The 24,102-nt window shown below is 40.7% G+C and overlaps 1 protein-coding gene across 2 annotated transcripts; it reads left to right on the forward strand.

Moving 5' to 3' along the window:
• The first annotated feature begins 1,009 nt into the window (after positions 1 to 1,009).
• ASNS (asparagine synthetase (glutamine-hydrolyzing)) lies at positions 1,010 to 18,166 on the forward strand. 2 transcript variants are annotated; one of them, XM_027749073.2, is made up of 12 exons: positions 1,010 to 1,152; positions 2,894 to 3,176; positions 6,273 to 6,510; positions 7,951 to 8,136; positions 8,447 to 8,548; positions 10,645 to 10,772; positions 11,545 to 11,671; positions 13,026 to 13,132; positions 13,460 to 13,560; positions 14,913 to 14,994; positions 15,254 to 15,409; positions 16,689 to 16,993. In XM_027749073.2, the coding sequence occupies exons 2-12, from the start codon at positions 2,928 to 2,930 to the stop codon at positions 16,896 to 16,898; spliced, it is 1,686 nt and encodes a 561-aa protein (XP_027604874.1). In that variant the 5' UTR covers positions 1,010 to 1,152; positions 2,894 to 2,927; the 3' UTR covers positions 16,899 to 16,993. The 2 variants fall into 2 exon arrangements, with proteins under 2 accessions (XP_027604874.1, XP_027604871.2); XM_027749070.2 differs by lacking the exon at positions 1,010 to 1,152 and having other exon boundaries at positions 2,672 to 3,176; positions 16,689 to 18,166.
• The last annotated feature ends 5,936 nt before the right edge of the window (positions 18,167 to 24,102 follow it).

A 24,102-nucleotide genomic window follows, 5' to 3' on the forward strand; every position in this document is an offset into this window, starting at 1 on the left:
TTCTCCAGCACAACCATTACTCTTCTATGCACAGTGACTCCATCTTCCAGTCAGTGCACAGCTCTGAGAATTGCACACACGGCCTCTGCCAAGGCCAGTCCTGTGTTCAGGTGAGGCTGTGCTGAACACAACTATCCTATATCTATTCCTGATCAGCACTGGAGTCTACTTCTCATGCACAGGACACTTCAACGCATTTTTCTTTCTAAAGCCTAAAAATATCCTTTTAATGGCTTCTTAAAAGTCCTTTTAAAATTCTACACCCAGACCACACTTACTGCTGACAGTCTGCATGACCTGAAGAACTTTATGCACAGCACTGCAGTTTTACACTAAGTGCATTAAAACTAGCTATGAAAGCATATGCATGCAAATTACTAATGGCTCTCTTGAAGTATACATGGAGAATTAGGGGGTGTATTTAGCACTTCACATCCTAGTCTTCAGAGTTGAATTGCATTTAAGGCAAACACGCAAAACTGTCCAATAACGGAGTTCAAGTAAGTACCAAAATCCTATTTTACCCATTGTGTCTATGATTCAGAACTGAGTTTTGCACAGCAAAATCATACATCCTCAGCAAACGCTTCCAAAAGTGCGAGCTTTGCACGCACTCCCTCTCCCAAAACAAATTAAGCGGCTTTAAGGCAATGCAGGTGTCTAAGCTCTTTGCACTGGACGCCACGCAAGCCACACAAGATCTGCAGAGACAGGATTTCTGATGGCTGCGAGTCGCCCTCATGAGCCCAGCGACGCCCAGCGCGCCCAGCAGCGCTGCTGGTGCACGCTTTTCTTCTCAGCGCTCTGGGGAAGGAGCCAGAGCCAGGACTGCTCGGCCTGCGAGCTCCTGCCCTGCCGCGGGGCGGCCCGAGCCGGGGCCGCCAGGAAGGGCCGCTGTGCGGGTGCGGGTGCGGATACAGATGCGGGTGTCAATGCAGATGTGCATACGGGCCCCGGCCGTGCTTCCCCCCCGCTTCGCCGGCCCTGAGGGCAGGAAAAGGGCGGAAGGGCAGGGCAGGGAGGCACATGATGAAACTTCGCGGCGTGTTTCAACAGCAGCTGGCGGCGGGGGCGGAGCCGGCGGGAGCCGCCTCTTCCATCCTCCGGCGTGGTGCGGACGGCGGCTCTCCGTGCGCCGGCGGCCGGGAGCGGGTGAGGCAGCGGAGCGGGTGAGGCAGCGGGCCGCGGGGCTGTGCCGGGCAGGGCCGGCCGGGGGCCGCCGCCCCCAGGATCGCGGGCCGAGCAGAGCCGCACAGAGCGGCCTGCGGTGCAGCGGCCGCGGGGCCCGGCTGGCGGGGCTGACGGGGCCGGCGGGCCCGGAGAGCGGCAGCCGCCGGAGGGAGGGGTGGCCGTGCCCGGGGAGCCCGGGGCAGCAGCGTGCGCCGAGGGAACCTGCTCCCGGTACCCGCGGTCGCACGGAGACCGTGCGTTCCCGGGAGGACGCTCCAGCTGGTGGGAGAGCCTAGCTCCATGTGCTGAGGGTGAGGTGCGGAGCGCCATCACTTGTCCAGATGGGAAAGATGTGGAGAGAGGGAACAGTGTGGTAGTGCCGTGCTCGCATTGGCACGCCTTTTACAGCCTCGGAGTCCCTGGGCTTTGTAGGCTTTGTAGGCTTTGTGGCTCTCTGAACCCTAATCTTAATGGCCCCTTCGGGTGGAGGTCCCCAGCAACATCACTTGATCTGGAGGTCCCCAGCTGCAGCCCACCTGTACTATTAGAGACCTCTACTGTTACTCTGACAGCTATGAGGCTTGTGTATATCTCCAGGGACACTGGGACTGCAAAAGGCATGCCGGGGCGAGCACGGCACTGCAACAATTGCTTCCTTCACATCTTTCCCATCTGGGGCTACCACGCTGCTGGGGAACTCCATCCTCTTTTGGATTGAAACCATTCCCCCTTGTCCTGTCACTACGGGTCTTGCTAAAGAGCGTCTGTCTTTGTTATAAACCCCCTTTGTATGTAAAGGCAAGAAACTGAAAGGACCATTAATGTTTCTGCTGAGGTGATGTTACTTCAAGAGATCATACAGTAATTACTTGTTCTGTTTGTGCTCTATGAAACAAATCATAGACAACCTTGCTGTATCTAAAGGTAAAAATTAAACCTCATTTCTTGCTGTCCATAGTTTGTTTATCATACTCTGGGCAAGCCAGGTTTTACTTAGTAAAGTCTGCTATTCTCTTGATCAGTCTTCTTGGCAGTTAAGTGATTAATAACCTACATTTGTTATCTGTGTTTTGTAGGTATGTTGTGGGTTGACCTTGGCTGGATGTCAGGTGCTCACCAAGCCATTCTATCACTCCCCTCTTCAGCAGGGTGGGGTGGGTGGGGGAAGAAAATATGATGAAAAAAGCCCAACACAACCTCATGGGTTGAGATAAAGGCAGTTTACTAAAGCAAAAGTGAAGGTCATAAACAAGCAGAAGAAAAAACCCAAAGATTTTACTCTCTCCTTCCCATCAGCAAGTGACATCTGGCCACTTCCTGAGAAGCAAGGCTTCAGCACACATAGTGATTGCTCTAGAAGGCAAACATCATAAATAACAAATGCCCCCCTTCTTTCTCCTTTCCCTTAGATTTTTTTATCTGAGCAGACATCATATGAAAAGGAATATCCCTTTGGACCATTTGTGTCAGCTGTCCTGGGTATGTTTCCTGGCTATGATCAGGCAACATCTTGCCTGCCTCCAGCCTGCTGGTGAGGGGGAATTGAAGAGCACTGATGCTGTGGGAGCACTGCTCAGTAGTAGCCAAAACCCTGATGTGATACTATCACCTCGCTAACTACCAGTACAAGACACAGCACTGAGGGAAAAATGAGCTCCCTCTCAACCAGACCCAGTATAAAGTGTCAGCTCTTGCTTGTAATGTTCGTATCTTTATTGAACAGGTTCTCCACTTGCGCGTACAACAACAGCCTCACAATGTGCGGGATCTGGGCCCTGTTTGGGAGCGATGAATGCCTTTCTGTCCAGTGTCTCAGTGCCATGAAGATAGCACACAGAGGTCCTGATGCATTTCGTTTTGAGAACGTCAATGGTTTCACCAACTGTTGTTTTGGTTTCCACCGCCTTGCAGTTGTTGATCAGTTATATGGTATGCAGCCTATCCGGGTGAAGAAATTCCCGTATCTGTGGCTGTGTTACAATGGGGAAATCTACAATTTCAAACAAGTAAGTATTGCATGGATGATACGGCTTTTTTTGTCCTTTTTTTTTTATTTTTTTATTTAAAAATTAGTGGATATTCAGAAAATCTTTAAAATGTGGTAGACTAGAATGTCAGAAAAAAATTTAAAGTTGGTAAAGGAGTAATGATGAGCTGTGAATCTGGTGGCTTAGTAACATACTTAGTCTTTAATACTAAAAAATCACTTCTTAATTGACAAGAAGGGGAATAGGTATTTGTATGTTCAGGTTTGATCAGTTTTAAATAAAGATACATTCTTCATTATCTCTTGGGTCGGGGAATTTCAAACTTCTTTGTCCTGTTTTCTCTTCATAATGCAAATGCTTTTAGACTGTCTTGCTCTTCAGTTATTTTGGGTCATCAAACTCCAAGTTGTTTTCATTATGCTACCAAAGTCCTTAGATGTCTGCAGCAAAAGCCATATTCTTTGTGGGGTTTTTGAGAGCCACCTAAGTAAGTCCCTTAGGCACAAAACTAGCAGCAACTTTACTTACTTCCTGAAATGTCCGAATGTCCCTGATGGGCTAACATTGTCAGTGGGCCTTCGTCCCTTTGCTGAGATGTCCATGCTGCCTGTGTTACATGGGAAGATGATTCAGATAATCCAAATTTGATGTATAAAGCAGCTTAAAATTGTGTCTGATTCCAAATCATGCTGAATGAATGTGTAAAGTGTATCATATACCAAGTGTGGTAGTATCAGAAATGTATGAATAATCTGAGATGTCATAGTATTTCTAATATCACAGTTTTGAAGTCGGACTCGGGATCCTGTTAGTCATGTCAGTGACATCAGTAGTGTCATTGGGAATTTGACTGAATAGGCAGGAGATTTTATCTTTTTTCCCAGTCTTCAAGTATCTGGCTGTTTGAAAGATGAGATAAACTGTGCCCTGCAATAGATGTGAAATGTACCAACAGTCTGTAATACTTGCAGTGTTTTGCATTGTGGCTTTTCTGCTGTTGAGAGCAATAAGAATTACTCTCCATCATGCTACACACAGTCTCAAACGGACTTTAATTATGCAAAACTTGCATTGCCATCTGCAGGAATTTGTTCGGTCATTGTCACTACATTATGTATCCTCTTTCTTTATAATGAGACTTTTCTTTCAAGCTTGTGGCTGAAACCTATCTAGGAAAGGATCACTGGAGAAACAGGTGTCTTGTTTAGGGCAATGACTTAGTTATTTTAATGTTGGCTCAATTTGACCTAAGACTGTCCCATAAATAACAATTAAAACCAAAGAACTTGAGTTAAAATGCTAGAGTATTGGTTTTGTGGGGTTTCTTGTCTTGTTAGTGTTATATTGAAACCCTCTACTTCTCTTTGTCTTGTATGTATTGAAAGGACTTTTAGAGAAGCACCACAAGAACATGAAGAATATTTGGACTGACCTAAGTCTGACAGCTAATTGCTTCCTCCCCCATTCCATCTGCACAGGCAGAGTGAAAAGGCTAGTTTGAAGAATGGAGGAAGATTAGGCAGAAGGACATTCTCTGTGCATAAAAGAAACACTGAGAAATTGCAGTGACTGCATAAGTAAACCAAAGTTTCTTTCCTAAATACTTTACCCTGCAGAGATGTTGCAAGTGTCTATGTGTTTAGAGTTGTTGTTTTTTTTTGAGACAGTGGCTGGCTAATGCTTCTGAAGACTGGGGTCATGTGTTTGCAGCTTCACATCCTCAGATAGAAGTGTATCCCTGAAAACTTGCCATAATGTCAATTCCTTAAGACTACAGAGACAATCTCGTTGCCTAAGAGATCATACTGGATAATACTTTTGTAGTGGGTTTACCCTCACTGGATGCCAGGCATCCACCAAAGCCACTCTATCACTCCCCCACACAAGTGGATGGGGAAGAGAAAATATAGTGAAAGGTTCATGAGCTCAGATAAGGACCGGGAGACATCACTCACCAATTACTGTCATGGGCAAAGCAGACTCAGCTTGGGGATATTAATTGAATTTATTGCCAACAAAATCAGAGCAGGATAACGAGAAGTAAAATAAGTCTTAAAAAAGAAACCTTCCCCTCACCCCTCCCTCCTTGTCAAGCTCTGCCTCCTCCCCCCCAGCGGTGTAGGGAGATGGGGCGTGGGGGTTATGATCAGTTCATCACATGTTGTTCCTGCAGCTGCTCAAGGAGAAGATTCCTTCCCCTGCTCCAGCATGGGGTCCCTTGCACAGAAGACAATCCCCCATGAACTTCTCCAATATGAGTCCATCCCACAGCAGCAGTTCTGCGTGAACTGCTCCAGCGTGGTTTGCTTTTCCGTGAAGCTGCATTCCTTCAGGCACAGGCTGCTTCAGCATTGGTCCCCCACAGGGCCCCAAGGAAACCTGTTCCAGCATGGGCTCCCCTTTCTGCAGGTCAGCAGATCCCGGCCAGGATACTGCTCCATCATGGGCCTCTCGTGGAGTCACAGCCTCCTTCAGGCACCCACCTGCTCTGGCATGGGTCTCCTCCATGGGCTGCAGGTGGATCTCTGCGGCGTTGTGGACCTCCATGGGCTGCAGGGGCACAGCTGCTTCACCATGGGCTGCACCACGGGCTGCAGGGGAACCTCAGCTCTGGCACATGGAGAACCTCCTCCCCCTCCTTCACTGACCTTGGTGTCTGCAGAGTTGTCCTCTCGCATATTCTCACTCCACTCTTCCCTGGCCACAATTTCATCTGCGCAAGAACTTTTTTATTTCTTCTTAAATACATTATCACAGAGGCATTACCATCATTCCTGACTGGCTCAGCCTTGGCCAGCGGTGGGTGTGTCCTGGAGTTGGCTGGCATTGGCTCTGCTGGACATAGGTAAAGCTTCTGGCAGCTTCTCACAGAAGCCGTCCCCTGTAGCTCCCCCACTACCAAAATGTGACCATGCAAACCCAATACAACTTGGAACACCAAAGTATAATTTCCTTCTTTGGTGGAAATATTTATGTAACTTTTAAAGTGTGATTTTACACAAAAAAAATTTGTTTTCTTATTAAACAATTACATGAATGGTGTTGCTTTTTCAGTTAGTAAGCAGGCAACGTTTGCAAATGCTTATTCATGTTTTTCTTTATCTTTTTTCTTAGCTGCAGAAGCAGTTTGGATTTGAATATCAGACATTAGTGGATGGTGAGGTTATCCTTCATCTTTACAACAGAGGAGGAATAGAACAAACAGCGTCCATGCTAGATGGTGTATTTGCTTTTATCCTTCTGGACACTGCAAACAGAAAAGTGTTTCTGGCGAGAGATACCTATGGAGTCAGACCACTGTTTAAGGTGCTGACTGATGATGGATTTTTGGGTGTCTGTTCTGAGGCAAAAGGTAAAACTAGTTGTGTTTAGTGCCTAAATAATCTTAGGTATTGGTGTTGGAGACAACTGCTTTGTCAGGCTTTTCTTCTAAGTGTGAAGAGAAAATGAACTGTAAGTTCAGTAATATATGAACTATATTTACTAGTATAAGAACTACACATCATTAAAACAAAAACCTCCAAGATGTTTAATTGTCCTTAATATCTCTAAAATCACTTGTTTATTTAATTTTAGAATTCTGTGTTCTGGAATTATGGCAGTATTGAAATCAAGACTTTTTTTTATGTTACCCCAAAGTTAAATTCAGTCTATAGAGTTAGAGTAGATTTATGCTGCAATAAATGTATTAGACTTTGTTCCTGATGTTCTATAATGAACTGGGAAATAATGCCACAAGAACAGCTAATCTGTAAAAGCCATAATTTTGAAACCTTACTGAAATTGCCTGCAGCATTGGGTAATTTTCCAGTATCACTTATTTTATTTGATGACAGTTTTTTTCCTTTGAGAGGACACATCCACTGCTCTGTTTTTTAAAGTAATCTTGGCACTTTCATAAACGAATCTGAACAGTGTCAAAGGGGAATTTATTGCCTAAAATGCACTTTGACTAAAATTTACTTTCACGATTGCTTGTGTCTCTCCCATTTACTGTGTATCTATTTCATTATCAGACTGCAATAGAGGTTGACTCCTCTAATAGTACTGTGTACTAGTACTAAGAGCTGTACCATCCCTTCTTCTGTGAAGGAAGAAGGGAAGTGAATATTCTGGAGACTCTATCCTACAACTATTGCAGTGAATTACCAGTCCCTCTCTAACACCAATTCAGTATCTCTTTGAGGACTTCCTCAAGGGGCATCCAGGTCACCAGCAGGTGCTCAACATCCTCTTTCACAAGAGGAATGTAGATAAAGTTTGATTCTTGGCATTCAATACCAGTGGAGTAGATCAGTCTGGAACCGATGAATTATGAAATCACTAAATCAGTGTCAATTAAGTTATCACGTCAGTGAGGTTATTTTATTTCAACCCCCTTGTTAGCTTGACTATACTTAATTTTAAATACAATATCAGTTCATAATTGTCATTTGAATTTTTATAAGCATATTACACCTTGACCTGGACATCATGTAGTCATTTAGAAAAGTGATCTTCTTAATGCTCACAGGGATAAATTGCTACTTGCCAATTAGTAAAACTTTCTGGTTTGTTTTCTCTGTTGTCTGCCTCAGCTTGAGACAGCTCAGTGTGTGCATCCTGCCAGAAGCAGAGTCACGCTATAGCCAGGACTGACTCTGACTTAAAAGGGTATTTTTTAATACCAGATTTAGGATCTGGAGAAAATATTTGTATATAGTTTTAGTACAGAGGCTGTTGAGTGAGGTATGACTTAACCATCCTAGGTCAAAAACGTTGACATCTTTCTTTTTTCCCATTTCATGTGTAGGACTTATCAACTTAAAGCATTCAACATCCTTATGTTCTAAAGTGGAACCGTTTCTCCCGGGTCATTATGAAGTATTGGATTTAAAGCCCTCTGGCAAGGTTGCATCAGTGGAATTAGTAAAATTTCATAGCTGTAAAGATGAACCGCTCCATGTTGCATGTGATACAGTGGAAGCTCTGCCCCCAGGTAGTACAGCAAAGATTTTACTATGTATTCTGATTTAAAAGTGGAAAAATCATAGTCTTTGAATATAAAATTTGTACTGATTGGTTTAAAAAAGTACCATTTAAGAAAAAAATACCAACTTGGAAGAACTTTTAAAATGTAGGGACTTTAAAGTTGTTCTTGTAGGCAGTTGTGTACAAAGATGGACTTGAATGCCTTTGTTATCAGAGGAGATTCAGACAAATATCTTTGTTTCCTATTAGCATAATCCATTAAAGTCTAAGTAACACTTTTTGGACTTTCTTCCCCTTCTCTTTTCTCTTTTGAGCAGGCTTTGACCTTGAAACGGTGAAAAGCAACATCCGTATTCTATTTGAAAATGCTGTTAGAAAACGTTTGATGGCTCACAGAAGAATCGGTTGTCTTCTGTCGGGTAAGTAACAAGAACCACAATGATTCTGTATCTTCTCTCTCTTTCACCCATCCTCTGCTAGTTAGAGGAAAGTAAATTGGCTCTTCAGCTGTGATGCATCTGAAGTGGTCTGAATCTTCATTTGCTTTTTATCTTCATTTGCTTTTTAGAACAGGCAACAGAGAACTTGTTAGTTTGGGATAAAGTTCTCCAGTTTACAAATATCTTGAAAATCTTATGCTTTTTAAGTTTACTCTGGGCTGGGATCTTGGCTTGTTGAGACACCATTTTTAAATAAGAGGAAATAAATATATTCTTATTGAAAAATCACTCAATATATTCTTAAATACTTGAGATTTATGCTTACATTAGTGTCTAAAAGATAAATGTAATTATTATGTTCACTTTGCACAGATTGAGCCTAGAGAAAAAGGCTTGGCATGTTTCAGATAGCAGGAGGAATTGAAATTTTTACTTGTCACCTTTGCTATAGTCTTCATCCTAAACTCCCTTGATTTACCAAATTACAGGAGACCACCTGGACCAAAATTATTTGCTGCACTCTTTTGCAGATGAGGTAATAGCATGTGGTACAGGAAGTTGTTCACTGACTTAGCTGATCACTATTGTGATCTGGTGGTTCAGTGTCACAGAGGTACTTTACAGAGCTAAAGCTCTGTAGCCATGGGACTGACACCTTATTTCCTGTGTTTGTGTAGCACTTTTTACTTATGGTTAGAGTTCATGCTGTTCATGCATTCATTGAACATCAGTAATTACACTCTTTTGTCATGAACCCTAATAAATGTGCATCTGAATGAGAGAGAACTGACCAGAAGATACTGTTGGACCATTTCCCTACTATGGCATCGTAAAAAGTAGGAAGGAGGTAAATTAAACAGGAAGATACGGAGAGTTGGGGATCCAAATCTCAGTAAAAAAGCTTGTTTAAACCCCAGATTTCAGATACCGAATTAGAAGGCAGTCAGCAGCTCCTCAGATGCACATGCATAAAGCTGCAGTAGCAAAACTAAGTGCCTGTGCTGGCATAATACCAGAGTATTTCAGTGCTTCACAGTTTTGAGTATGCTTGGCACATCATGGTTAGAGAATTGCTTCTGTTTCCAATCACAGAGGGAGTTCTGCAACTTCACAGTGGAAGTTCAGTTTTCCTGATTTCTTCATCCTAAGCACTCAGTTTGTTTTCTGTGCTCTCCTTTTATCAGGTTCTGCATATAGTTTCAACAGGATGTTTTTTTTACAAGATAGCATGCCCACAGAGTGGATCAGGGTGGGAATTGATGCTAGTGCACTCAGCTGAAAAAACATGTGCAGATTGTAGGAAGCAAAGAGAAGAGGGTTTTGCCTCATGCTTGTCAGAACTGCAGGCAGATGTGGGCAAACAGGTACTGTGTTTTGCTCAGTACTTCAAAGGGGAGTAGCAAGTAGAACTAGTCAAGGACTAGCAGAACTAGCTCATGAGAATAAGAAGGTGGAGCCTTAGAGTATTGGTTTTGTTGTATTAGAGTATTGGTTTTGTTGTATTAGAGTGTTGGTTTTGTTGTATTAGAGTGTTGGTTTTATTTTTTGCTTTTCCAAATTGTTCAAATCTTTTCACTGTCCTCTAGAAAGACGAGGAAAAAAAGAATGATTGGGAAATGCTTACACTAAGTATTTTGGTTTGTTACTTAATTCTTTTTTATTCAAACAGAAGAAAAAACTTCCGTAGTCCTGTCAGTAGACCATCAAATGTGTAGGTAAGAAGAGGATAGGGAGCAGTTTTGAAATGAAGAATAAATCCTATTTTGGCAGAGTTGAGAAGGAGCATGTTCTCTAGCAGTACAATGTGTTCAGTATACTTTCTGTGTATCTTAAAGAGGGATCTCCACTGATGCTTCTGACACCAAGTAACAGCTGTTACTAAAGACGTTCTACTAAAGTTGCCTGATTCTCTTGTTAAGCAGAGGTAAAGGTACACTTTTATGAGAAGTACCTTGTATTCACACAGCTTAAAAATGAAGCCCACTCATAAGATTCCAATATCTAGATTCAGTGTTCTTAAGGGGGAAATAAAACATCATTCAAAAGCCTAATCAAATAATTTGTTTTGTTGGCAGGGGGCTTAGATTCCAGCTTGGTTGCAGCTGTTCTTCTGAAACTGATGAAAGAAATCAACATCAGTTATCCATTACAAACCTTTGCAATTGGGATGGAAAACAGTCCTGATTTACTGGCTGCCAAAAAGGTATCCTAAGCGCTGCTTTCAGTTTGTTCTGAGCTGCTGAATGCTAAACTGTGTATTAATGCTTCTAACTTCATGGTGTGGCATTTACAGTAACACTGAATACTCATTTATTACTAGAATGTAAAGCAGTTTGCAGTAAATCATTTAGTACAACATTTGCTGCTTAATCTTACAAAAGAGACAACTGAACCTTATCTGTTTTCTCTTGAAATCAGAAGACTTTCATGACACAGTCCCATTGTGTTGTTGCCAAAAGGACAGTACTTTGGACTTGTCTCAATTCTGCCTCTGGGTTTTAGGGTAGATCTCCATTCTATAGTTCCTATACTATGGCATTTGTATATGTGTTAAATATTGCAAGTTAATCATCACTTTTCTGAATTAAGTTCTTTGTACAAACTGTTTGGCATGTGGGTTACCCCTTAAGTATGCAGGCTGTCATGACTTTTGAGCTGCTTTTTCTCTTAAGGGCGAATATCTGGAGTATTTAGGGCCTCTACAGATTTGGTTATGCTTTTGGCAAGCAGCTGGATGGTCTCTTGCAATCATAATTGAACACTGTAATCAGGGAGACTGTGTTCTCTCTGGTGAATGTACCACTGCAAGTCAGAGTGGCTGCTAAGTAACATCTTTTCTTGGCCTAATGTCATAATTGTCACTGTAGCAGAAGGGAGCTGGTGCTTTTGCTCAATTTGTGTGTTTTAAACACAATGCATATTTATAAAATGTTCTAGTTGAAAAGGGATACATGATTGTAACCTTTTACAAACAGGTGGCAGCACATATAGGCAGTGAACATCATGAAGTAATACTTAATACTGAAGAGGGAATTCAGGCAATAGAAGAGGTTATCTTCTCGTTGGAAACCTATGATATAACAACAATAAGAGCTTCAATTGGTAAGATTTTTTTTAATGGTAATCTTTGGTTTATATCACCCAAATAAAATTTCATGCAAAACCATGTGGTCATCTACTAGATCCCTTAGCTGACACAGAACTTGGGAACTGTGACTCTGAAGGTCTGCTTCCCAGTCTGATCTATGATACCACACTGAGGCAAAAGCACTTACTAGTTTCCAAATCCCTGACTGCAAAAAACAACTGTCAAAAACTGTTCCCAAAGCTTTTGAGAGGAAAAACAAAAGTTATATGAAGAAGAAACATTAAATCAGCAGGTCTAGGTTTTCTGCTCTGATGAGTAAGAACCTTGGAGAAAGGGGGGAAATTTATAAGTTATCTGAGATACTGAATGTTATGATAGCAGAACAATTATGATTACCCTTTCCTTGCATAATTTTTAAACTAATGGGAAGTATTTCTTGTCACCCTTTAGTAACACAGATTCTTATAATGTATGTTTGATTCTGAGAAGTGAAGGAAGTCACCAGCAGCTTTTTACAAAGCATTGCCCGCCTGATTGGAGTCAAAAACACTAATCCAATGCAATTCTGCATAATGCAAGCTACAACACTTTACCCAGTTAATCTTGTGTCATCCTAAAGTGTTGTAAAGTGTTATGAAACCAAATAGTCAACACAGTTTTCAAGGCTGAGCTCCCTGTGTGAAATCTGCTCCAAGAAGATAGGATTTGTGAAATACTGAATTTGTGAAATGTGAAATACTGAATGAAAATTAAAGCCAACTTTTCATCTGTAATTTTTTCTTTGTGATTTGCTGCTTAGCATAAAAAATAATGAACTTGATCCTTTTCATTAGATTTGTAATACTTACGTTATAAAAGCATATTGTTCAGAAAGATGCATTGAGGGGAAGAAATAATTCTGTTTAATAAATAATTCTTTAAAAAAATTTTTTTAAAAGGGCTTTATCCAGTTCAACCCACAGTGGCAGAGACTTAAACAGCAACTTTTAGTGGTAACTTTGTTCCCTAAGGCTAAAGGGTTTATTCAGCACTATACTGGAATTAATCACATGCTTAATTTCAAATTGAGTCAAATCAGCTCCTCTGTGTGTTTCCGTGGGAATCCTTCAGCATTCCCAGGATCACAAATAGACACATCTTTCTCATATTTTGAGGGCTAAGTGTTTAGATACACAGTTTAGATGTATTTGCAGCATTTAGCATGGCTGATGATGGCTTTGAATAGCAAGATGTTATTTTACATTAGTTGTTTGCTACAGAAGGAAGTGGTGTAGGAGACAAACTTCTAAAATGCTAAATTTAAAACTACTAGGTGTATATAGCATCATACATGTAGCTGTACTTTAATATACTTTTTTTTTTTTTAAGGTATGTATCTTGTCTCCAAATATATTCGGAAAAAAACAGACAGTGTGGTAATTTTTTCGGGAGAAGGATCAGATGAGCTGACACAAGGATATATATATTTCCATAAGGTAAGTATATTCACTATACAGAAAGCCCTCGAGCTGCTTGTTCTCCCGTTCAGCAGAACATCTCCGAGATTTCAAGGTGTGATGTTTGAGAGTTGTCACAACTGTATATTTGCTGGTTTTTTCCTGAGGTGGCATAAAATCCAAGGGATTTGATCACCTAAAAAGTGATTAAATCTTCAGCAATTCCTGAGACTGTTACTTCTTGTATGTAGTTTTTGCTAGTTCTGAGATCACTCTGTGATCACTACAAACGCAGGACAGCAAGCAGTGGCTCCCTCAGTGCAGCTGTGTTCCAGCCATGTGCTCTATGCATGTGTTTGGTTTTAGGCACCATCTCCCGAGGAAGCTGCAGAGGAGAGCGAGAGGCTTCTGAAGGAGCTCTACCTGTTTGATGTACTTCGTGCAGATAGAACTACTGCAGCACACGGGTAAAATGTACTCTCTTGAATGGTGAGGACTCATGGGATTTGAAAGCACAAGAAGATCTTAAAAGTTCTGCTGCTGTTGAGGAAATTACAACAGTTAACTGTTGGCTAAATAACTAAGTGATTCAGAATATTGTGCTGATAATTTTTTCAGGATAATTTTACTCCTGCAGTCTAGGTCTAATCTAATCTAAGATAGTCATCAGTCTTCTGAATACTAGTAACAAATGGGGTGCACCCCATGTTCTGCTTGATCTCCCTATCTTAATATAACTGAAGACATGACCCACTTTGGCAGAACAGGCATTGCTAGTGTTCCAGGTATGCACAGGCACTCAGGTCCCTGAGCTCTGAGTGTGTGGGAAGCACGGTGTATGAGGGCAGGCAAATCTGGTCATCAGAGGAATCAATCGCATTTCTGTTCTAAACACTGTGAGACAAACTTGCTATTGCAATTGCTACAGACAACGTTTTATGAAAGAAAGTTTGTTGGATGAGCAAATAGAGGAGAAATAAAACTGAATCTAATTGCAACTGCTTACAGTACCTCTCGATTAATTGCATCTGCTTAGAGTAGCTCTTGATTCTTAGAGTAGCAGGAAAAGACTGCTGAGGATTTGTATGCCAAGGTGAAATTGAAGATGTAGCCTGAAGGAATTTCAGCAACAGCAAAGCACACTGCGAAATTTAATCTGGTCTGTGACCATAGGGCCCACTCTTGCCGACCAATGCAGGAAATATCTTTTGTCTGGGACTGTGCTGTTCTTTACAGAAGCAGTGAATTAGAAATACCAATATTCAGAGCTGAGGCGGGAAAGTGAGACTGTGTTTGACTTTGGGCTTTTTTGAGGTTTAGACAAAGAGGAATCTTGAATCTGATTATCAGCATGCATATAAAGAACTAAAACAACATACTGAAAAGAGAAAAAGTATGTGTATAGTCAGGTAGCTGACTATAATAAAGAGGTAGTAGGATACAATATGTGTGACTGACACCTGAGCGACTAGTTCGTTCTCTGGGAGCAAGAGGATTTTTTTAATGTGTTTTTGCATAAATATTGCAATGGTTGTTGCAAATCCTACAGTACTGTAGTCTTTAAATTCAGGGTACTAGAAGCTGCCCAGCATATGACATCGTAAATCATCATGGTCTTTAATCTGCATGGGCCATACACCTAAGTTTCCAAATTGGTGAATTAAATGCACATAGTCATAAATACGCAAGAGAAATTTCTTCTAATTAAAAGCAGAAAACCTAGTGTTTGTGTGAAAGACAGGAAAACTGTTGTGGAATTTGTAAGTAGATGACTTATGGGATTTATTCAATATCCTTTCTGTTTATTCCTCCTGTTTAGCCTTGAACTGAGAGTCCCATTTTTGGATCATCGATTTACTTCTTATTATTTATCTCTACCAGCAGAATTGCGAATTCCAAAGGTATGTAAAACTAGGGTTGGACCCAAGTGTAAGTGTACAAATTCATTGATACGTGTTCTAAGCATGAGCAAATTGCTGAATTTAATGGTTAAGTCCTCTACCCAAAGTCAAGCACACTCTTAAATATTTTGCTGGATCGTTGGACTACTTGGAACCCTTTTCTGACTAGACCTTCTGAAAGGAAATGTTTCATAAGTTTTTAAATCCAGATTTTTGCACTTCCTCAGACTCATGACATTTTTTTTTGTTCTGCAAACAGAATGGAATTGAAAAATACCTTTTAAGATTGTCCTTTGAAGATTCCAATTTACTTCCCAAAGAAATACTCTGGAGACCCAAAGAAGCTTTCAGTGATGGTATGGCATCAGTGAAGAAATCCTGGTTTTCTATTCTTCAGGACTATATTGATCAACAGGTACAATATCACTTTTTTAGGTCTTTCTCATTTAAGTGTATTAGAAAAGGTTGCCAAGGGGAGGCAGCTCACATGCTTAGTTAACAGAATAAATCTGGGTATATACCATTTAATGTGAAGGAGCAAGGTAAACCTTAGTCAATGCTCTTCTAGGTATCTGAGTTGGTTGAAGGCGTTTGTAATGCTAGGTACAAAGAAATGCGAGAGCCTGACAGAAATGATTGTGTAAGGAAATGAACATCATTTAAGTGTCTGCATTGCAAATTATATTATGTGTTGACAAACACAATTTCTGGGTTACAGGCAAAGCAGCTGCTTCAGCTGATGGCACTTGTATGAACTTTGCTGCTGAGTAACAACATAATGACTTTATAATGTACTTTTTCGTTTACGTCATTCGTTTTTCAAAACTGTTCCTAGCTAAGCCATTTTGCTTTTTAAAGCCTCTGCTTGCATTGCTAACCTGCATTTTGGCTCTGGACAAAGTATAATCCTCTCTGGAGTACAGAGGTAGTTTAATCCCCAAGAAAAAAGAATAACACCCTATTTACACCAGAGCTCTGTTACACAGAAATATGTGTAATCAAGCCTGTGGATGGGTGCTTGTCTGTCCTACCAGCATACCATTTTCTTTCTCTATATCCACAAGCAAGAAAGTAGTTGGGTCAGGCAAGTGTTGTGCTGCGTGTTCTGAGCCTGTACTGTTGTAGGAGGAGCAAATTTATTTCATGGCCGTGAAAAGTCAGACAGCCTCTTAGCAATGGAAGTTGCTTTAGAAATTGCCTCAACTGGGGCAACGATTCATCCTCCCTTTCAGAGCCAACTTAGCAACTGCAGGTGTCTTTGCCTCTGCATCCCAGGTCTTTTGTTTCTAAGAGCTTGGTTATACAAACAGAGTCAACAGTTCTCCAAGTTGAAAAAAAAACCTAGGAAGCCACTTACGTGGCAAAGTGACTGCTTTAAGATTTTCCACTTGTTTCACAGCAAAGGAAAGGATAGGAAAGAAGTTTTTGTGAGTTTACTAACAAAGGTGGTTGTAACCCAGACAAATGGGCTTCACGTGTCATGCAGGAGAAATATCAACAGCACTGGAAATACAGTTACATATTCATAAAGATCAAGGGAGTGTATGACAAAGGTTTGACCTGTCAAACCTCTGCCTCTGGAATAGACTTTTTTTTTTGTAAACCTGTGGGCATTTAGTGGTTTGTGAATTCTTGTCTATCTTTAAAAGTTAAATGTATTTGCAGCTTAACTTGAATTTTGCTTGTGTCTGTAGGTTGATGACCTTTTGCTGGAAAAGGCAGCGGAGAAATATCCTTTCAATCCTCCTAAAACAAAAGAAAGTTACTACTACCGCCAGATCTTTGAAAAGCACTACTCAGGGCGAAGCAGCTGGCTGCCCCACTACTGGATGCCAAGATGGGTTAAGGCTACTGATCCTTCTGCACGCACATTGAAACATTACAAGTCGGCCACCCAAGAATAGGCTGTTGAAATAATCCCCCAAATGAAAGTGCTGCAAGCATTTTGTGTGCACTGTTTTAAGAAAACCAAACAAATTATGCAAACCTAAAGCTTAAATCGTCTTTAAGATGTATTTTGAAAACGCTATTGGAAATGAGAGCTTTCTGTAGTTAGTGTACTATTAAAGATTTACCCTGCTGTACCAAAACTTTGTAATTCATGGGAAAATACTTTATGGATAGAAAACTACATTATTTGACAACTCTGTTCCTTATGTGACCTCCATTGTATTCAGTTGCCTGGCAGTTATTTAATATATTTTAGTGTGAGCTCTGTTACAAGGACTTGAATCAGGCTGAGGGATGCAAACTGCTGAAGGCCGTCTGAGCAAAGGGGAATTTGACTGTAGCTGTTTAGTGACTTGTGTTCCTGGGTGTGGGACTTGGATAGTCTCTATATTATTCTGTTCTGAATATCTTTCTACACACTCCTGAAAACCTCAGTGTAGTTTTCAAAAAGTATTTAGATATTCATAGCTATGCAGAGATGCTTACTAGAGATTATAATAGGTGTGGTGCTGGGTGTTAATTAATTAAGTGAATGGGAATCTTATTTGTTTCTGTGAAGCCACTGGTTGGCTGTTTAGAGTCTTATAAATATACCATGAGTCTAAAGATATTGTGGCTGTTACTGAAGAGCAAAACAGATGAGGGAAGCCAAGTTATGTCTTTGTTTCTAACTCAAGGACTTCAATTTTTAAATTTATTTATTATTCTTGAAAAAAAGAAAGGGTGTTAACTGGATGATATGTGTCAGTCTGATGGAAATTGCATGAGTATTTTAAGAAATTTTTTACTTACTTTGAGAGTTTTTCCACCTGTGTGATGAAAAGGTAGACTGTGTTGCTGCTGAACTTTGCGGTGAACCAACCTTGTTAACCATAGATTTTAGTCAGACAAAGCGTCACTAATGACAGAAGGATCAGATGCCTTGCTTGGAAGAATGGGAAAAAAGCGTCTTCACAAACTGCAAGAACTTGTAATACTCTGTTGAAAAGCACCTGCGTTTTTCTCCAGGACAACTTTTTATTAACTACTTAGTCATGGAGGCTGCTTTTTTAAAGGTAACTTAAAGGTGGTCAGGAGATAGATATGTGTGCTACAGATTGACTTGATTAGCTTTGTGCTCTTTGTGAAGACAAGTCTGCTTTATTGTCCCTCTTGACTAGGAAACCAAAGCCATTTTTTATTTAAAAAATAAAATATATGCTGTTCTGATTTAAAATCTTCATGAAATGACTGATGTCTATTTGTTACTGCACCCTAATCCTACATGTGTATTCCGGAAACTTAACTGAAACCTTTTGGTGGCACCAGAGCACTCATGAACTGCCCAGTTATGGCCAATAGTGGTAATATTTTGACATAAACTTGCACGTATTAAGTTACCTAAGGGCCATCCACTTATCTTTTTGGATTTCTTTGAAGCAGTAAAGTATATTTTGAGGGAAGAGAGGAGTATAGATTATGTTGACTAGGTGCTGATGTGATAAGATTTACTACTTACTGTAAACTTCCCAAGGCTGAGATTAAAAAAATAGTATTTGCCTGAAGTGAAAATAGGCTAAACACATTTTTGGGTCATTACTCAAATGCACTTTCTGCTGCAACATTGTCAGGCATTCAAGGAAATCCACCTAGTTTTTTTTAATTCCTAATTCATTGGGCATATACATATCAAGGCTATATTCTAGATAGGTGATCCAGTTATTTTAGCTTTTTAATGATGTGCAGAGGAAGAATACGGTGGTTGCTGCTTTATTCTTGTAAAAACTAAAAATGCTAGGGATATCAGGAGTGTAAAATCTGTTCATTCCTTCTCCATTCTACAGCCTTATTGGGCTTCCATGACACTGAACTTCCTCTTTTCTTTTTTCCTTTAAAACAAAAAACAAACAAACAAACAAAAAAAAGGAAAAAAACCCGAAAATGTAAGACAAAAAGCTCCAGCTGTGCTGGGTCATCTGCGAACTACATATGTGTTTGTAGTTTGTCACAGAAGGGAATGGGATGCAGGTCCAGTGTGTAATGCTGTCTTGTCTGCTCTTCATCTTTGTTCCTGCTGTGGTTGCCTCTTTTTCTACTCCATTTCTTTTGGGTAAAATTAAGCTGGACTATTCTGACAGTAAGTAAGAGCCAGGGATCACTTGACGGGACTTTGGAGACCCTTAGTCCATTGGTCAGAGGTTTTTTATGTGGGATGGTCTGAAGCTATATAAAATCTTTGAAACTGTGTTTAAAATCACAGTCAAATGTAAAAGCATTTTATTTTAATAGAATATGGGGAGTGTCTTTGTGAAGGACCTTTGGTGTGGGAAATATCATCTACAAGGTGTGTAACTGTCTTCACCAAGAATAATAATAATAAAAAAACTACAAAACTAGGCTGCAGGAACCAATGTTGAACCTTTTCACAGTAGTGCTGTGGAAGCTAATTCCTCAATAAGTGTTATACTTTTATTCAGGCTCAGAATTAATATCAGTCAAGGTGGTTGTTTTTCTCCACTCAGAACTGAAGTAAAATTGTAGCTAAAACCAAAAAATCACAGTGAGCCTTTGGAGAGGTGGACTTACTCTTTTTTTTTTCTGATACAGACCTAATGTCTGATTCCCCTTAATAAATGACAGTCTGTCCAAAGGAGAGTGGGGCTGAAATGTGGGAGGGGCTATTTATTTCTGTAGTAAGGTACGCTGTCTGTTCCTCAGCCATTTTCCTAGGGATAGCCAAAGCACATCACCTGCACCATGCCTGTCTTGGTTCCTCATTTTGGAATTCTTTCGGGGTTTATTGTTTTTTATTTACATATCTGCATAGACATTGTGGTTGACAAAAAGGCTGCAGTTAGGAAAGTCTTAGTTTTGTATGAGCCTCTGTTTGGATGCAGGTAATGCACAGAATTTTAATTATTAAAATTTATAATTTCAATTTAAAATAGTAATTTAAATTTTTTATTTACAAAACTTGAAGAAGCAGAGAAGGAGCAAAGGAGGATGGAGCAGAGAGGTGGTCTGTGCTACTGTGATACCCTGTAAGTTGGTAGGGGTAATAGCTAGGGGTGGTGATACATTAACAGGGTTTGTGCATGCTGCTTTCAAAGATCTTTTTGTGGTATTTCACCCACTCCTCTCTGTAGTGCCACTTTCCATCTTTTTGTTACCTGGAAGCTCTTCCAGTAAGAGAACTTGTAGCACCTGGGCAACTAGTTTTTTTTCAGCACTGTATGCTCAGGTTTGGGTCTTCCAAGCATCCCCGGAGCTACAAAAAAAGATGTTGACGGTACCCTGTAGTTTTTACCTGACTGTCGTGTTTCTAACATGCAAGTGGGCTGGAGCTGGCTCTGCTCCTTGCACTGTGTTCCAGGAAGCCAACAAACCGACACATTTCCTCCCACGTGACAAAAAGTGTCTGTCAAAGTTCGAATTCAGATTGAGAGGTTGCTTCAAGAATGATTTCCTATTTTTTTACTTTTTTCTTTTTTTTTTTTGTAGCCGGCAGATGGCAGCCGCTGTCAGTACATCTGTGCAAATGAGCTCTTCATCCCTAGGGAAGGCTGCTATCCTTTCTGCTCTGCTTCTGCTTTTAGTCTCTTCCTTCACACACACTTGTCACTGGGATTCGTGCATGAGCCTCGTGGAATTTAATAAGTACATGATTAGAATAGGGATAAAGCCAAGCATAAAGGAAAAATGTTTTTTAATTGATCTTGCTCAAGATGTTGTGCAGAGCTTCTCATGCTGGTGCTGCAGGTAAGAAGGCAGCTGAAAGTTGAACTGCATTAGTATTGAGGACATTGAGTATTCAATTTAGAGGTAATTCAAACCCAGTTATATTAAAAATTAATAATGTGACTTGGAACCCGTATACAATGTCAGTTCTAGGGAATATGGAAGATAATTCCCAGGCTAGGGGATAAGCAATGTTAATTTTACCTCTGAAGTTGTTAGGCTTTTTTTTTTTATTTTCTTCCTTTTTAACATGTGGATCACAGAATTTCAGATAGTCCTACAGAGAGAACGCTATGTTAGAATCAGAAAGATTTGGGTTGGAAGGGACCTTAAAGATCATCTAGTTCCAACGCCCCTGCCATGGGCAGGGACACCTTCCACTAGACCAGGATGCTTAAAGTCCCATCTAACGTGGTCTTGAATGTTTCCGGGGACAGGGCATTTGCAGCTTCCCTGGGCAACATGTTCCAGTGCCTTACCACCCTCACTGTAAAGAATTTCTTCCTTTAATCTAAATCTATCCTCTCTCAGTTTAAAGCCATTACGCTGTGTCCTATCACTAAACGTCCTAGTAAATATCCCTCTCCAGCTCTCTTGTTGGCCCCCTGTGTATACTGGAAGGTGCTATAAGGTCTCTCTTCTCTTTTACAGGCATAACAACCACAGCTCTCTTAGGCTGTTTTCATAGAAGTGCTCCAGCACAGATGATCCTCTGATCATCTTTGTGGCCTCCTCAAGACTCTCTCCAATTGGTCCACATCCTTCTTATTTTGGGGGCCCCAGAACTGGATGCAGCACCCTAGATGGGGCCTCACCAAAGTAGAGTAGAGGGGGAATCACCTCCCTTGACCTGATGGTCACACTGCTTTTGGTGCAGCCCAGGATATAGATGGTTTTCTGGGCTGTGAGTGCACATTGCCAGGTCATGTTGAGCTTCTCATTCACCAACATCCCCAAGTCTTTCATCCCAGGGGTATTCTCAATCCGTTCTCTGCCCAGTCTGTATTTGTGCTGACCCATGTGCCTTTTTGAACTCCATGAAGTTCACATGGACTCACCTCTGAAGCCTACTAGAAAGTTTTACAGATGCACATCAGAAGGGTTTAAGGCCTCTTTTCTCTCAGCAGCAGACTCCATATACCTGAGCATCTAGACTTGAACCCTGTCAGAAAAAAGCATCACCCAGTCATCATCAGTGGTGTAATGACAATGGAGAGCTGGCTGTCCAATCTGACACACAACCCCTTGCCTACTCCACGCTTGCTCTGAGGCAGGTCTTCTGCCTTTTGTTGTTTTTGGTACAGGGTGCTTATGAATTTTCACCAAGAAGAAGATAGAGTAATTGGGTCCAAAATAGTCCTTTAGAAAATTATAATCCTAGGTAAATAAAATTATTGGAACTGACCTCAATTCTTACACCATAATCAACTTGCAGAGGCCAAGAGGAGACTACAATGATCTGGTTGCAAAAGCAGCCTTCCTGCTACGATTGAGGATAGAAGTAGTTGTCTATATTAATAAACTGCCCAAAACAACATCTCAGCCTTGGCCATATTGATCAACATAACTGGTCTACTCTGGCCTCCAATCGGGAGGTCTGGAGACACACCATCTATAACGCTGCTGATGCCTTTGAGAACGCATGCAGGATCACTCTCGAGGAGAAAAGACAACGCAGAAAGAATTGTGTCTTGCAGAATATACCACCTAAGGAGTCTTTCTGCTGTGCCTTTTGCAGTCGGATGTGTCTATCTCGTATTGGCCTTTTTAGCCACCAGCGCACTTGTAACAAATGTGAGTAGAGCCCTTCCCAAATCTTTGTTCCAAAGCCTAGCCATGATTACTTAACATCTCTCACCACTGCTCTTGAAGACTGCCTTTAACACCTGGGGCAAAATGTATATTAATACAAATTACTTTTGATTAAAACCATTATTATTTTAGCACAAAAAGGAAGGGGGTGGTAGAAAGGAATGTTCTCTTTTTAAATATTTAAATACTCATTATACCAAAAGGATACAAATTACTGGCTGACTGACAACTTGCTAATAATAGCTTAAAAATGCAAATAGAACTATTATCTCAATTGACACTAATTGGAACTCCTTTGGCAGCCTGGGAGGGCAGGGCAGGAAGGTTTGATTGTTTCCTAGAGCTGGAATTGGGTTGGCAAGGAAGTGTGGGGAAGATGTGCTGTGGATAAACAGGTTGCTATCTGCAGACATCAGAATTCATTATGTTATATTTCAAGAAACTGTTCTGAAGTGCTGTCTTGTGCCTATGTACAATATTGGTGATGACTGCTGGTGCCCTGGGCTGGTCTCACTCATGCTCACATGATGCAGGCCTTGCCTGGGCTGAATTGACGCAATGGGAATCCAAGCTGCAAATGCTCAGGTCTCACAAAACAACTCTTACATCTTTTGGGAATCATAAAAATTCACTGCTTTAAAATTCACTGAATTATAAACACTTTTTAAATGCAGTCTTAGAGTAGCTACACCATATGTATATATTCCTTCAGTAATTAATGTGTATATTCTCCAAGCAAAATTTGCTTCCAGAGGGTATTGCTTGAATTTTAATGCTTTGGTGCACAGAAATACAATATGCCTATTGTTGTCTGAGTGTTATAACAGTGAAAATAAAATGCACTTCTATGTGCCAAAATTGAATGTCTGTGATTAAAGGTTTCTTCTGTTACCCAGCTAGATGTTTTCAATGCAAACTAGTTCATGTAGAAAACAATGTTAAAATTATATCAGCATATATTGGCACTGAGGCACTCAAGCTCTAGTTGAGAATATATAGCATGAATTTATGCAGCTCTTTACCTGCTCCACACAATTCTGCCCTCTCTTGCCTTCAGATGGTGTCTCTAATGTTAACATAATGCTTAACATATGATTGGAACTTGATGATCTTATGGGTCTTTTATGATGTGTTGGTGCACATCTTATACCTCTTAAATCTCTTACAGCTACGCTTCTGAAATAAGTGTGAGAAATGGTTTAGATAGGAAAAGAAAGGCTTTTTTTTTTTTTTTAATTTGCAGGAGTTTTTGTAAACATTCAGTGTTCTCTTTTGTAATTTCCTAAATTTCTTTGCACTTAGGTAGCACCTTGCAGAAGTGACTGGTTAGGTACAGGGTGTGCATTGCATTTCTAGCTCAACCGCTGTAGTTACCTCTTGCCAAGCCATCTCACCTTGACCTCCCTCCAGGCTTCTGGGAGAGCATGAAGCACCATGACAGATGAAGTGTTTTGTTGTTTAACAGTCTGTTCACATTTCATTTCTTCTATATGCAGTAAGTGGTGACCTTGTTTAATTTGGAGATGGATGAGAAAAGAAGAGGTGGTTTGTTGCACACGCTCTGCATACCTCTCTTTAAAAAGGAGTTTCTGAGCTGATGAGTTGCTCTTTTATTCTGGTGGAAACCAG

This window comes from Pipra filicauda, unplaced genomic scaffold (genome assembly GCF_003945595.2).
Source record: "Pipra filicauda isolate LSUMZ 115617 unplaced genomic scaffold, ASM394559v2 scaffold66_size7647185_pilon, whole genome shotgun sequence".
NCBI lineage: Eukaryota > Metazoa > Chordata > Aves > Passeriformes > Pipridae > Pipra > Pipra filicauda.